The sequence below is a fragment of the Hippopotamus amphibius genome, chromosome 12, assembly GCF_030028045.1.
Source record: "Hippopotamus amphibius kiboko isolate mHipAmp2 chromosome 12, mHipAmp2.hap2, whole genome shotgun sequence".
Lineage (NCBI taxonomy): Eukaryota > Metazoa > Chordata > Mammalia > Artiodactyla > Hippopotamidae > Hippopotamus > Hippopotamus amphibius.
This window is the reverse complement of record NC_080197.1, coordinates 79,411,084-79,425,977: the sequence shown is the minus strand read 5'-3', so window position 1 is coordinate 79,425,977 and position 14,894 is coordinate 79,411,084. Positions and strand designations below refer to the sequence as shown.

The following is a 14,894-nucleotide window of genomic DNA, read 5'->3' as shown; positions in this document are numbered from 1 at the left end:
CTTCAGTTGTGAAGGCTCCAACTCCTGGGCTGCTCTCTCCATCTGCGTCCTGGAAATGGCTCCAAGGAGCAACCCCAAGCCTAGAGGGAGAAAAGGCTTTCAAGTCATTCCCTCTGCTCTGGGTCCTGCTGAGTCAAGTTTCCCAGCCCCAGTGCCTTGGGCTAATTACCATCTGCTGCATCAGTGGCAGACAAGTCAGTTCTGGGTTGATGTGTGTACGCACGATGCTTTCTGAGAGCCTGCTATGGGCTGCCCCAGCTTTCATAGCGGCACCTTCTCTTGGAATATAAACTAATTTTGATCTCTGCCTAGACCAAATATGACTAGGATGCTACCTTTGTACCTGTAAAGCAGCAACAGGGCACCCCCAGCTCAAACGGAAATGACTTTTAGATTGTCTGCTCTTTTATTCTATTTTATTTATTTAAAAATTTATTTTTATTTGGCTGCCTCAGGTCTTACTTGCGGCACACGGGATCTTCATTGCAGTTCGAGGGCTTCTCTCTAGTTGTGGTGTGTAGGATCCAGACTGCGTGGGCTGAGTAGTTGTGGCGCATGGGCTTACGTGCCCCGAGGCATGTGGGATCTTAGCTCCCCAACCAGGGATCGAACCTGTGTCCCCTGTGTCGGAAGGCGAATTCTTAACCACTGGACCACCAGGGAAATCCCTGTCTGCTTTTTTAGAAAAAGCCACACCTTAGTTTCTCTCCACTGTTCACCCAGCCATCCTGTGTCCACCAGCCTTTCTCAACTGAAACCACCAATCTCCATGAATCTACTGCAGAGAAAATGTTCCTCAGACAGGAACCAGGTAGGCCCCTTCCTGAGTAAACCGCAGCCCAGGGAAGGCTGCCCCCCACTCCGTACAGGTAGTGAAGGGTGGAGGGTCCCTGGCATGTCCATCAGAGGCCTGACAGCTGCAGGATGGCAACGTGGGCCCTGGGCCCACCCCTCTCCCACGCTGATGGGCAACAGGAAAACATAAGAGCGTTTTGTTTTCTGAGAAGATGCTGTATTTAATGCTTTCCTTCCCCCCACCCTACACATTTCCCTACAGAGTAGGGGCCATGCCAGGTCCTCTCCATTAAGGCAGACGGTGTGGAGGTAACAAACATTGAACACAAGGCACTGGCCAGGGCAGAGGGGGTGGGGAGCTGGGCAGGGGAGGCTGGGCAGGCTTCTGTCATCAGGAGGGGTGAAGCGGGAGGGCTGTCTGGGTGGACTCGGGCCTTCCAGGGCGATGCCCAGGGATGAGAGTGGCCCCAGAAAGAAACCTGGCCCCCCAGCCAGCCAGATGCAGCCCTTTCCCCAGGCAGGAGGCTGAGCAGGGACCATAAAAAGCCATGGCCTGAGGGCAGATACAGCCTCCATAAGCCACAATTGATGAACTGAAAAGTCTGTGTCCTTCCTGACTTCTTAAGAGGGAGGCAGGGGTTCTCTTCAACCTCCAGAAAATTCTTGAGGGGCTCCATTCTCCCATATGCCAAGTTCATGCTCTTGGTAAACGGAGGACCCACCAGGTCGACCCTGCAGCTCCACGTGCTGCGACTTGGACTTGGTCACGGCACGGAGCCTGGGCCCAGCTGACCGGCCTCCTGGGCCCTGCTGCACCCCCCACACGCCCTTCCTCACAGACACTGGGCTTCAAGATGCAGTGTCCAATGCACCGTTGGTGAATAGCGCAGTGGCAGAGGCAGCAGTAGAAAAATCCCCAGCTGCAAAAGCGCCTGGGACTAGTAGTGCAAGATAAGTGCGTGATCGCAGGTGACAGAAAGGGTGCCCCAGGCCACAAAGGCCAAGGGCTGTGTTCCCTGAAACGGCTTCACTCTGCAGTCCTCCAGCCCTGCTCCCTTCCACGTGGGGAAGATATCTCAGAGTGATGCCTTCACCTCCCCAAACCTTCCACCCAGGTCCCTGTTTTCCAGTTCAGAGTGTCTTCCCCACAGGGCTGGCCTAGGGCTCTCCTTGTGGGAGGGAGCTGGGCTGTGAGGACTCAAGCTTCCCACGTCCCTTCTCATCCCTTCCCGCTGGACCCCACCCCTCCTCTCATCCTCTCCCCGCTCTGTTTCATATGGTCCGCAAGGCCCAGCTCACAGGCCGCCGGGACGGAAAGGGGCTTCTCGTCCCTGCCCTCCCCACCCAACACCAGGGGGCCAGGAGCACCCCACCCACCGGTTCCCCGGCTCCCAACACCCCGTGGCACCGGGAAGAGGATGCCAGTCTGGAGTTGGCACCACCTGGAGGGTAAGGTTAATGCCCTAATCGGTGGCCAGCTGTTGGGTGGCCACCTGGGAGAGATGTGCGTGTGCTGGAGGCTGAAAACAGCTCCACGTGGGGCCAGCTCCTTGGTTACAAATCAGCTGCCGGATCAAGGACCGAGGGATGCACCTGTGGGTCTGAGGTATGCAGTGGGGGGGGCCCTAAATGCAAGACTCCACCCCCCTCGCAGTCAATGCTGGGTCTGGACAGTGACAGTTTTGATTTTCTGTTAAAAAAAATAAAACCCCAATAAAATATGTCCAATAGAAGAGCTTCCCAGTCCACGGTCACTGCCCCCTGAGGAGCCCCGGGTGGACACTGGAAGGCACCTCCCGGTCAGGGTGGTGTCGCCCAGGCAGGGCTTTCCTTCCTCGACCTGGTTCTGCCGGCCTTCTGGGAGCTGCCCTGTCTCTGTCCCGTATCCTGGCCCCGGAGGCCCAGAGGTGGAGGGCGGCCTCGGCCTCGTGTCCCACAGAGGACGGCTGCCAGTGCGGGGGGGGGGGGGTGTCGGCTCGGAGGCCCCTCGGGCCCAGCGCGGCCCCTGCTCCCCTCCTGCTCCCCCTCTGGCAGCGAGCAGACACTGGCCGGGCCACCGCGGTCCAGGGGCCGGAAGCAGTGGGTCCAGCGGGCCACCGCGGGGGTTACGGCGTCTTCATCTGGCGACGGTTCCACATGCCTCGCTTGGAATGGAAGTGATGGAAGAAATTCCGGAGGGAGAGACGCTCCACTTCCAGGCCTGCTTGGAGGATCCTGGGTGGGAAGGGGCAGGATGAGCAACGGAGGCACAGAGGCGAGGGGCGAGGGGCAGCCCCCCGGGGAGACTGCCTTCCACAGGTCGGCCAGGCCCAACCCCTGTCACCCTCTGGCCACTCCCCACAGGGCAGGGAGGGAGCGTAGGGCAAAAAGAGCCCCACGGCCTGGGCTGGAAGCCCAGCTCCGCACGTGTGAGGCAGGGCCTCTTTCAGCGCCTCTCTCTCTAGAAAGGATAACAGTGTGCTGGGTAAGGGGGAGGGTGCAGTGAGGACCATGATGATGGATGTACGTGCTCAACACACGTGGACGTCGGCCCGCAGGGGTCATGCCACGGTATCTGATGGAGGCAGGTGGGGGCGGGCAGAGCAGACGTCTCCCGGCCCTCCCCACTGCCTTTCCACACACATAGCCCCTTGGGAGGCCTGTGCTTCCAGGAGGTGGAAGTAACTGGAACTGGAGCTGTCTTTCTCTCTTTCGGCCTCAGAGGAGGCAGGGAGGTCCAGAACTGGTCGAGGTCTGCATCTCCCTGGGGGTGGAGGTAACGCCAGCCCAGGATTCGGTCCACTTTGGGGACTGACGGACGGAGCTTTACAGGAGCTGCGTTATCTAATACGCGCGCCTCACCCTCCCTCCTCTGCACCTTAAATTCTCTTAGTATTATCACCTTCCTTCCTGCCTGCCCTCTAGGGAAAAAACCAACAGACCCGGCTTTTAAGCCTCCGACAGTCATAGCTGTGAGATGTGGGGCAAGTTGTTAACGTCTCTTAAAGGCTCACTTTTCTCCTCTGGAAAATGGAGACAATCACAGCTACCTCACAGAGGTCTGGGGAGGATAAAGGAGGTGATGGGCGTGAACCACCTGCCAAGCACAGGCGCCCAGTGATCGGTGGGTGAGGGGTGCCCTGCCTCAGGAAGAAGAATGGCTCCTCTTTGTCAAGGTCCTCCCTCCCCCGGAGCCCCTGACCTTGCCCTGTCGACCTCCTCTGGGTGCTGTTCCAGCAATTACACCCTTTCTTGGATTTTTCCACTCTCTCTCCTCGGCCCCGCCCTTTAAGCTCAAATCTCAAGGTATCATCCGCCTCCCCTCCCCTTCTGTTGGCAGCAGGTTTTTTGAAGGAGGAATCCAGACTGAGTCTTCACTTCCTCACCACCCACATGCTCCGCGATCCCCTCACCCTGGTGTCCCGCCAGCCTGCTCTCTGCTGCTACCCCTTCTTCCCGCCCACTCTCCCCTGGGCTTGTCCTACCTCTTCTTCTCCTTCTCTGAGGCTTTACAGACCACAGACCCTGTCCTCGTCCCCCAAAACTCCCTCCCCCTGGTTCCAGGGACCCAGAACCTCCTGGATACCCTGTTGCTCTTTAATGGTCCACACCGGCTCTTTTCCTGACCCTCTGTCGGGTCTCTTATCCACTTCCACAACCTGAGCCTCCTCCCCACGCTGTGTTCTCCTGGGAGGGCGGGCAGAAGCCTTGCCGAGAAGGGTACCATTCACACCTGCACAGCTCAGAGTCTGTGCTCTTGCCCCTGACAGTCTGCCAAGCACCACCCCCCCACACCCACCCTGTGGCACAGGCAGAAGCAGTATCACTTCCAATAGATCCAGTCTCAGGGAGGGAAGGAATCTGACCCCCAGGAGCTGGTGCTGGGCCTGGGGGCATCCAGCCCCGCCCCCAGCCCGGGGCCCCTCCCCCAGGTCTCTCAGATGCCCTCCCTCCCCGCTCACCTGTCCAGCAGCTCCCAGTCCTCCCCGCCCCAACGGTCTCGGAACTCCTTGGTGTTCATGCCCCCAATACTGTCCAGGTCTGACTTGTAGATGCCAAGCAGCCCAAATCCATTCACCTCCCAGTAGCCTGTGGACAGACAAGCCCCAGAGAGGCTGAGCCAGGGCCAGGAGGACAGAGCGGGTCAGGGCCGCACTCCTAGCGTCTTTTCTGGGAGACGGAGGACGGGCGTGACTGAGGCTGAAAACTCTCATCTGAATGAGCCCCTTGTCTGTTTGGGGGGAAGCCCCCTTGAGCTAAGGTTCCGGGTCCAGGGAAGGTGACAGCCCTACAGGAGGCTCTGATAGCAGCAGCCCCCGAGGGCACAGCCTTGCCTGGCTCCCTCTCCAGGTGGGGAACCTTCCTCTCATCTCTGCATCCTCACAGGGCACACAGTGTGGCACATAGTAAGTGCTTAATAAATGTCTGATGAACAAATGAAAGGGAAGATGAGGTGGGAAATTTCATCACTGCTGCTGCTGCAGCCATCAGCTCAGCCCTGGGGGCACGTCTCTGTGATCTGTCCAGGTGAGCAGAGGAGCGGAAGGAGGGTGGGGGAGGGGGTGCTGCCATTGTAGGCATGACTATTTCCAACTCTGGGTTAAGAACCAAGCAGAAGGACTTCCCTGGCAGTGCAGGGGTTAACACACTGCACTCCCAATGCAGGGGGCGAGGGTTTGATCCTTGGTCAGGGAACTAAGATCCCGCATGACATGGGGGGTGGCCAAAAAAAAAAAAAAGAACCAAAGCAGAGAGGTCTTTCCTTATGCTCCCCAGCCCAGGGCAGGCTCACCCTCAGGCCAGTGGGGGGTGGCCCCACACTGCAGCCTCATGACCATGGGGGCGAAAGCCATCTTGCCCTCCACACAGTGTTTCCGGATGGTATCGATGATTCCAGCTGGGAAGTGGATGTGGAGGTCGCAGAGGAAGATGATGCTGTGTGGGTCCTGGGGACAGACGTGGGAGGGTCAGGAGCCCCTACAGAGCAGGGCGAGGAGGCTGGGCCACTCTCCAGGGCAACCCTAAGGCTCTTTCCCATTTTGATGACTGAGACATGTGCATGAAACAAACTGCTGGACAGACTTCCACAGTACTTGGCATCAAGATCAGAATCCTGACTCCCCCCCACTCTTCATGAACTCTGGTGACCCCAGACAAACGCCCCCAGCCCGGTGCTGGCCCTGCGGCACGGCAGAGAGGACCCCGTGTCCTTGTCCCTTCCTCCCCGAGAAGCTGGCCATCTGTGCATCTCTTCACCAGCCATAGTCACGTCTCCCGGGCCGCTTACCTTCACCAGGTCCACCCCAGCCTGGAGTCCAGCTGAGCGTTCGAAGTTCCCGCTTAGCTTCATGTACTGGTAGCTGCGGGGAGAGCAGAGAGGGATTGAGCCTCAGGACCCGGCTGTGGCGGTCCTAGGAAGAAGCTGGCAGGCAGAGTAGAAGTGCTGAGTGCTCCTGGGATGGGACCACGGGCGAGCAGGTGAGTCCTCGGGGGAAAAGCTAGAGACTGCGAATCAGGGAAGCTGGTGGGACTTCAGGAAGAGGTGGCTCAGGCTGTGCCCTGCAGCCGGGAACACCCTCACCTCCGCAGCTTGGACCTTTTCAGAGCCATCTCGACGTCCATGTCCTCGCTGCTGTAGTCGGTGATGATGATGTTGAAGTGCGGGTCGCCGGTGACTCGGAATAGTGTCTCCATGTCTCCGATGAATTGCTGCACCCAGCGCGCCTGGTTCTTTACTACCCGGTGGGGCAGGCGGGCGGGGCGGGCGGGGAGAAAGAAGCAGAGGTAATGCAAAGGTGGGCACCTCCACTCCCGGTTCCTGCATGGTCAGGAGTCCCATCAGACCCTTGCTTAGGGTAACACGGCTACGGGAAAGGTCAGCAGAGCAGCGGGGGATGGCGGGCAGAGGGAGAGCTCACTGTTACAGGGGCCTCTACACCCCCTCCCCGCACAGCCTCCCAGGCAGGGCCCCGTGGGGAGGCCTGGAGCTGGGGCTTGTCACCTCCCGATCATCCTTCATTTCCTGTCCGACCCCAGGCTTATACCCCTCTGATGCGCTCCCCTCTCTTGTTACAAAAACCATCTAGAGATGTCCCTGGTGTCCAGCAGTTAGGACTCTACGCTTCCAATGCAGGGTGCATGGATTCGATCCCTGGTTGGGGAACTAAGATCCCACGTGCCTCACGACGTGGCCAAAAAATAAAACTAAAAAACCAAACAGTACAAAAACCTGGCCAGCCCACTCTCCTGAGCCCCCTCCCTGTCTCACTGCCCCAGGCCAGCAGCCCCAGCTAATGTTCACACAGGACCCTAAATGCTGGTTTAGTAGGAAGAGCCGCAGGCCTACGAGACAGCATCCTTCCCACCTCCAGCACGGACTGCCCACGTAACCTTCGACTAGTTCCTTTTCTCCTGTGAGCCCCTGTTTCCCAAAGTGGCCTCTCCCACAAGTTCTTGTGAGATCACATTGTGGAGCAGAGACCAGGTGCCTGTGATCACGTGAGGCCCCGGGTCTGCTGACAGCTCCCAGGCAGCAGGAGGCTTACCCGGCACGACGAAGTGGACCACAGCGCGGTGGTTCCAGGAGAAGCCCTGGGGCCAGCACAGCTTGGGCTCCAGGGCTCGGGCACGCAGGACATGCTTCTGGCGGTCGTGTGGGCTCCATACCAGGCCCTGCAGGTTCCGGACCTCAGCCTCTTCCCCACCAGCGGCACTGACACCCTGCCAGCTCCGCGTGGACACGAACTCCGAGAGCCGCACCAGGCGCTGGCCGTGCTCGAGCAGCTCGAGCTCCAGGAGGTAGCGGCCCCCACGGAGATGGTCCTGACGCTTCTCCACATTCACGATGCGCTGCAGCTGGTACCTCCTGGCGGAAAGGGTGAGGGGCTTGAGTCACTCTTCCCACAGATGGGGTCAAGGCCAGTCATCAGGAGACCTCAGGCGCTGCCCAGCTTTGCCGCTGGTAAACACGCTCACACAATGTTTATCCACTCCAGTGAGCACGGCCACCACCTTAGAGAATGCCCCTATTGATGTGGATGATCTAGTTTCTTACAGCTCTGAGACCCCGAGTTCATAGGGGGAATGAGGGAGTCACAGGGAAGCGTTTCCTTCAGAAACTGACCCTCATGAACACACGACTCTGTTCAATCAACAGTGCATTAAAACACAACGGTTGGTTACAGAAATACTGCTTGGTTGGCCCAACATCACTAGTCACTAGGGAAATGCAGATCCAAAGCACAGCGTGAAACCACTTCACACCCATTAGCATGGCTATGAAAATAAAAAGGAAAATTAGAACAGGTGAGGGTATGGAGAAACGAACCTTCTTACGCCGCTGATGGGGGTGTAAAATGGTACAGATGATTTGGAAAAGAGCAGCTCCTCCTCAAAATGTTAAAACTAGAAGGACTTCCCTGGCGGTCCAGTGGTTAAAGACTCTGCATTTCCAATGCAGAGGGCATGGGTTTGATCCCTGGTTGGGGAACTAAGATCCCATATGCTGTGTGGCGTGGCCAAAAAAAAAAAAAGTTGAACCTAGAGCTACCATATGACCCAGCAATTCTATCCTGAGGAATTTACCCAAGAGAAGTGAAAACATGTTCACACAAACACTTGTACATGAATGTTCACAGCAGCGTTATTCATAACAGCCAAGAAGTGGAAACAACCCAAATGTCCATCAGCTAATGAATGAACACACAGCACATGCTCTGTCTAGACAGTGGAATATTACACAGCCATGCAAAGGAATGAAGCACTGATAATTCCACAGTGTGCATGAGCCTTGGAAACGTTTGCTAAGTGGAAGAAGCCAGACATGTGTGAAATGTCTAGAAGAGGTAAATCTACAGAGACAGAAAGCAGAGCAGTGGTTGCCAGGGTCTGGGAGGAGGGCAGTAACCCCTAACAGGGTTTCTTTCAAAAGTGATGAAAATATTCTGGAATCAGATAGTGGTGGTGGCGGCACAGCATTCTGAATACACTTAAGAATCACTGAACTGTACACTCTGAAGTGGTGAACTGAACGCTGTGTGCCTTTTATCCCAATTTCTAAAATGTTGATGGGGTGAACAAATGCATGAAAAAACAAAGCTCTCAGCCATGCCTTCTGCTCCCACCCTTCTAGCCCACATCTGGGGTCTCAATGCACCTTTTTATTTTTTATTTGTTTTTTAAAAATATTTATTTGGTTGCACCAGGTCTTAGCTGCAGCATTTGAACTCTTAGTTGTGGCACGTGGGATCTAATTCCCTGACCAGGGGTCGAACTCAGGCTGCCTGCATTGGGAGCTCAGAGTCTTACCCACTGGACCACGAGGGAAGTCCCTCAATGTATCTTTTTAGCCCAAGTTTTGCCAGCTCTGTCTCTTTACCAGCTTGCTCCCTAAGAGCCTCCCCAGTGCTCAGCCTGTGTCCGGGGCCAGGCCCTGGGGGTTTCAGACCTTGCCTGATGGTGTGACCAAGACCCAACAGGCGCTCATCCTCCCAGGCACCTGTAGCCAGGGGGCCCCGCCTCAGCAGCCCTGGCCCCGCCCCACCCAGCTCAGGAGAGCCCTTTACCTTACCCCCGGCTCCGCTGGTTGAGCTTCTTCAAGAAGACCCGCGTGACCTCGAGCGCCTCCTGCTCAGGAAGCAGCAGGTTGCCAGACGTGTTACAGCTCAGGTCAATCCAGTCGGTCCGCAGGGCTTGGAAGTCGAGGTTGCCGGCACTGAAGGTCTGTTCCCAGTTCACCACCGGGTCGAACATCGACAGGTATTCCAGCACCTCGCTCACATCCTCCTCCTCCTCCTCCTCCTCCTCTTCCCCACCCTCGTCCTCTCCCTCTGCTTGTCCTTCCTGGCCGACAGCCACTGCCACCACCACCTGCTCCTTAGGCCAACCCCTCCTGGGGTCCGGAGGCTCCATCCTGTCACCCCTTCTCTGCTCTGCGATGTACGATTCGACTTGATTCAGCCATTGGGATCGCCCCAGTGTCTTCCCGGGGCTCCCACCAGCGGGCCTGGGCCTCTTCACTGGAGGTGGGCGCCCGGCCGGGTGCCCTGGTGGCCACTTGTCAGGATGCCGTGGAGCCTGGCGGGGCTCGGGGAGGGGCTTCCTGGCCTTCTTCTCTGCGGGCTGGGCCGGGATGGCGCTGGTCCTTGCGGGGACGGGGGCTGTGGAGTTCTGCGTGGGAGAGGGCACCGCCGGGCCCTTCTGGGGCCGGGCCAGCAGTCTCCGCAGGCTGCGGAGGCGGTGGTTGGTGGCGTCCTGCCCGGGGGCCGTGGGGGGCCCCGGCTTCCCCGCCGGTGTCCTGGCGTCCTGGCCATCTGGGGCAGGGGTGTCCTCTGCTGCTTCTCCGTACTGGGATTCTTCTAGAAGGCCTTCCTCAAAACCTGCTGTTAACCACAGCCATCCCTCGCATGCGGTTTCAACCTCTCCCCACAAGACCCACGAGACGGCTGAGGACCGCGTGGCTGAGCCAGCGGGGGCCCCCGGCAGGGCCTGCATCGGGCCCAGGGCAAGTTACTCAGCCTCAGCCAAGGCCAGCTATCCGTCTTCCGTAGGGTTGTTGTCGAGAGTGAGTGACACGAAGGACAGAAAGCGCTAGCAGGGGCCCGGCACGTGTGGGGGCCCCACCCGGGCCCCAACACCGCAAGGAGAGAGGCCACGGGAAGGCGGTGCTTCTGCAGAGCAGAGCTTCCCTAATCGGGCGAGGCCCTCGGGCAGTTCAGGTAAGGTCCCAGGGCCCTAAGTCTCCTCCACGGACCCGCGTGCTATTAGAAACGTCCTCTACACATGCCTTGGGAAGGACGAGGGGGAGAAGGGCTGCCCCCACTCCCTTGGGACTGGGGCCAGGGGCTGTCGGGTTTGCATTCGAAGCTCCTGGGGGGCGGGGGCTGGCAGTGTCTGGACTGTCACCCTCCGGCCTGGCCCATGAGCTCGGCTGTCACCCTGTACCTGGCTGCTCCGGCCCCTGCTTCTGAGGCTGGTCAATCTTGATGTAGTTCTGAAAGTTGAGCCTGCAGGAGGGAGGTGGAGAGGCTGGTACGGGTGCCCTGCAGGCCACAGTGGGGGGGCCGTCACACCCAGCCAGGAGTGCAAGGGGAAGGCTGCGTGTGTGTGTGTGTGCACGCGCACGCTTGTGTGAAACACCCAGGAAGAGCAGCCCAGGCTCCTCAGTGGCGGCTCCTGTGGCCCCTCTGGTCCAGGCAGCTCTCCCGGTTCCCGCCCCATCAGCATCTCACCTGTCCTGGTCGTAGGAGTTTTCCTGGTAGAAGCACTTATTATGGGTCTCCATGTGGCTCAGGCGGGTGTAGTCATTGGGGTAAACAAAGGACAGGTGAACCTGGAGGTGGAGAGCAGGGCTGCCGTGGATGCCCCCTCCCCTGGGCTCCGGACCAAACATGCCCGAGTTGAGCTCCCGGAGTGCACGTCCCCGTCTCCTGCCCCAGCTCGTTCTCCGCAGCTGCAGCCGAGGCCAACCCCGCCTCCTGCGGCCTTTCCCTCTCCTGCCGCCTCCACAGCCCCAGGACAACCACTGTTCCTCCCCACGCTGCCCTTTTGCCCCCTTTAAACATAGCTCGAGGCCGTGGCCACCAAAACCCTCTCGGTCCTGCCCCACGGCCGCCCTCGGCCTCCGTCCTGCCCCGGCCTCTCCCGCTGTCATCTCTGGACCCGGGGACACGGTGTCATCCTGCCCCTCGGGCTTCGCTAAAGCTGAGCCTCCCACGGTTCGCCTCCCCAGCGCCTTGTCTGCAAGTTTAATAAATACCGCTGCCCTCGGGGCGGAGGGTAGGAGGCCTCAGACAGCCCACCCTACATGGCGTCGGACTCTGCAGGATGGTCCACCTGGGCTGGGCACCCCAGAATGCCGGTTCCCCGGGCCCAGGGCCCCAGGGGGCATCCCGCCCGCCGGTGTGTGCCGTGGGGAGGAGGGGACCAGCCTCAGCAGCCCTGGCCGCGGGCAGCAAGCCCCCTCCCACTCCTGCCCCTGCTGCCGGTCCGAGACTTACAAACCGGAGTCCCTGGTAGCGCTGCAGAGGTAGCCCGTCCACCAGGTAGCTGGGCTTGTAGGGACAGTCGGGCAGGACGTGGCGGAGCTGAGACTTGGGGATCAGGGGCACTGGGGACAGACAGAGGCGGGGTAAGGGCTGGATCTGCGGCCCCGAGCCCACACATTTTGTATTCACTTGTGGGAGGGTCCACATCTGGCAGCTGAGGGTGCCAAACCAAGGCTGGCACCACTCTTGGCAGGGAGTGGGGGGACTTCCAGGAGCACCTGGAGGCAGAGAGAACCCAGACACAGTCCCTCGTTCAAGGCACAGTATGGTGTTGGAATCTCTGTATGGGGCCAGTCTCAAAACAGGTTTAGAAACTTGCAGGAGGCCACAAAGCCTCAGCCTAGTGCGGTGCCAGTAACTGAGTTTCCTTCCGGTTGTCATGGAGGGTGGGGGGAAAGGGGACACTTCATCATCTTTAAAATGTAAACGTTCTCAACAGTTTAAGACTCTGGCACCGTAGTGGGGACATACTTCTCTCACTGGATAACAAGAGCTGGAATCCAATAAGAAGCTGCTATATGTGATTGCTGAGGGTATGTCTGGGTTCTGGCTCTATTTCTTGTCCTGTAATGTTTGCTCTGTAATGATATGTACAATTTGCAAATGTGTATGTCTATATTTTTGTACTTTTCTGTACGCACGTTATATGTCATACACGTAAAAGAAAAGAGTCTCTGATTCCGGGATACTGTGGTAGGACAGAAGCCTCCTGAGTCTCCTCCCTGACATCCACGGACCTTGCAGCGCATCCCCAGGCAGAAGGTCAAGTACGCAGCAAGGTCTTACCTCGGTAGAGGGTGTCCCGAGGGTCGGGCCTCAGCATGTCGGCAGGTGGCTGCTCATTGCTGGGAAGAGAGTCTGGGGAGCCTGCATGGCTGGCTGCTGTCTGCGGGATGTGACCCACCTCATCCATCCTCAGGACTGTCTCATCTGGGCCCCGGGAGGAAAGAACAGAGGGCGGCTGTGACTCCCGGAGAAAGCCAGCCCAGAAGCCAGGCCCCTGCCTCCTGGAGGGGCCAGGAAGGCTCCTGAATCCCCCCCCACCGCCCCAGGTACCGTATGGGATGTGCTCAATCCCTACCCCCCACGCCCCGAGCCTTGGCCTTACAACTTGTGGTTTCAGCTACATATTTCTCTCCCTTGGACCCCCTCCACCGGCCCCACGGCTGGCACACACCACAATTCTGTGTGAACTGGAAAAAGCCACCTCTCCCTCAAATGTTTTACTGCTTTCTGCTGGAAATTCGTCATTAGAAGTATGTTTAATTTATTTAACAAACATGTGAAGAGCACTTACTAAATAATAAGCCAGGCACTGTTCCAAGCATCTTACAAACATCAACCCATTTAATCCTCATAACCGCTGTGGCTTATGTATATTACCATCATTCCTACTTTACAGACAAGGAACTCAGTCAAAGGGAAGTGAAGTCAGGCGCCTGAGACCACACAGCTGACAAGTGGCAAAGCTGAGTGTGAACAGCCTCTCCAGCAGACAAGCAGGGCGCCCCTCGGATTCCAGCACCATCCCTCACCTCCCTCTGGGGGCCTCCCTTATCTGACCAGCCCGGGGCGGGGTGGGGGGGGGGAGGTGGCCGGCTGCTTGTTTTTGTTCTCCGCCTTCTGGGTTCATCTGTCTTGACCCCAGATAGAGGTCTCCTTCTACGCCCGAGGCTGGTTACCTCTGGCCCATCTTACTCGTTCCATACCTGAATTTGCCACGGGCTTCTTTTTACTCCATTCACACTGAATCTACGGATTCCAATTCTCCCTTCTTCTTCTGGCACCAACCGGCCCTTCTGGCCTGGCCCTGTGGCCTCTCGCCTTGGTCACTGGTAGCCTCCCCTGCCCCCCACCTTGCTCCTTCTTCACTGTCACCCTCTCCTGTGAACCAGACTGTCTGTTCCTCTCTCCATCCTGCCCTCCACGCACACTCTTCCCCCCATCTCCTGGTCTCCTCCAGACCCGCCTTCCCTTCCTTGCCAGGGCTTCTGCTCTGCCCACTCCTCCTATCCCCGGGCCCACACGGCCCACCTGCCCGTGGTGACTTCTCAATAGGGCCCCCAGATGGGGGGACATCATAAGCAACAAGTATACTCGGAGTCCACGGACTGCCACCCGAAAGCAGGTGAGAACGCTTTCTCTCCTCTGGCCATGGCTGTGCGAGAACCACGGTCGCTCATCTGCAAATAGGGACTGGCCTCCCTCAAAGGTTTTTCATCTGGAGTGAGCCTCCTGGTCTCTGGATCCCCTTGAAATTGTACAGACAACACTGTGTGTGGGGGGGGTGGGTAGGGCATTTTTCTGGGGTGAGTGCTTGGAGAGCTTCCAGAAGGCTCTCACAGGTCACTGACCCCCGGGAGTTAAGGACCTCTGACCATAGTGTCCCTTTAGGCTCTGCTCCTTGTTCTGGACCCTCCACACCCGTGTTCCAAGGACCCCTCCCAGCCCCCCCACACCAGCCCCGCCTCAGCCCATCCCCAGGCTGGGGCAGGACACTCACTGGTGAAAAGGGACAGGGAAGCAGAATCAATGATGCTGAACTTGGCCCCGGGGTCATTCCGTCGCCACTGGAAGAGAAGAGAGGGTGGACATGGCAGGTTGGAAGTGGCTGATTTGGATCAGGGTTCAAGGGACCAGGCCGAGGGGGCAGCCAGGCAGGCGAGGGGGCTGAAGGGGCAGTGGGCGCTCACCGCGACTTCCACGTGGTCAGTGCCCTGGTTGTTCTGCTTGTGTAGCACCTCGAAGTAGTACCTGCGGGTGGCTGACAGGCTGGAGAGAGAGAGAGCAGGGATGGGGCCCTGCCTCCCAGACCCCCATGCCACCCGAGCCCACTCCCAGCACTGCACACACCACATCCCTCCCTCCCTGGTCCCAATCCCCAGCTCCCGGTCCCCAGGGACCTGCTGGCAAGCATCTGGGTCAGAATCCCCATCACCACTTACTGACAGGGCAGCCTCGGTCTTCCCTCCCGTGAGATGGGATAATAACACAGGATACTTGGGGAGTCATATGAAATAATACTAACTCTCAGAGAGCTGTACCTATGTGGAGGCACCGTGCTACGTGCTTTAG

The 14,894-nt window shown here is 58.4% G+C and overlaps 1 protein-coding gene across 1 annotated transcript in view; it reads right to left on the bottom strand.

Moving 5' to 3' along the window:
• Window positions 1-425: 425 nt before the first annotated feature.
• Window positions 426-14,894, bottom strand: part of B4GALNT3 (beta-1,4-N-acetyl-galactosaminyltransferase 3) — a 93,477-nt gene continuing 79,008 nt past the window's right edge. The window contains exons 8-20 of the mRNA XM_057700991.1: window positions 14,513-14,591; window positions 14,323-14,389; window positions 12,606-12,749; window positions 11,772-11,881; window positions 11,004-11,104; window positions 10,717-10,778; window positions 9,344-10,151; window positions 7,320-7,639; window positions 6,356-6,509; window positions 6,062-6,134; window positions 5,567-5,720; window positions 4,737-4,863; window positions 426-3,009 (exon numbers count right to left, since the gene is read on the bottom strand). Of these exons, the coding sequence (XP_057556974.1) occupies window positions 2,901-3,009; window positions 4,737-4,863; window positions 5,567-5,720; window positions 6,062-6,134; window positions 6,356-6,509; window positions 7,320-7,639; window positions 9,344-10,151; window positions 10,717-10,778; window positions 11,004-11,104; window positions 11,772-11,881; window positions 12,606-12,749; window positions 14,323-14,389; window positions 14,513-14,591 (2,308 nt within the window). The 3' untranslated portion in view covers window positions 426-2,900. The remainder of the gene's footprint in view (window positions 3,010-4,736; window positions 4,864-5,566; window positions 5,721-6,061; window positions 6,135-6,355; window positions 6,510-7,319; window positions 7,640-9,343; window positions 10,152-10,716; window positions 10,779-11,003; window positions 11,105-11,771; window positions 11,882-12,605; window positions 12,750-14,322; window positions 14,390-14,512; window positions 14,592-14,894) is intronic.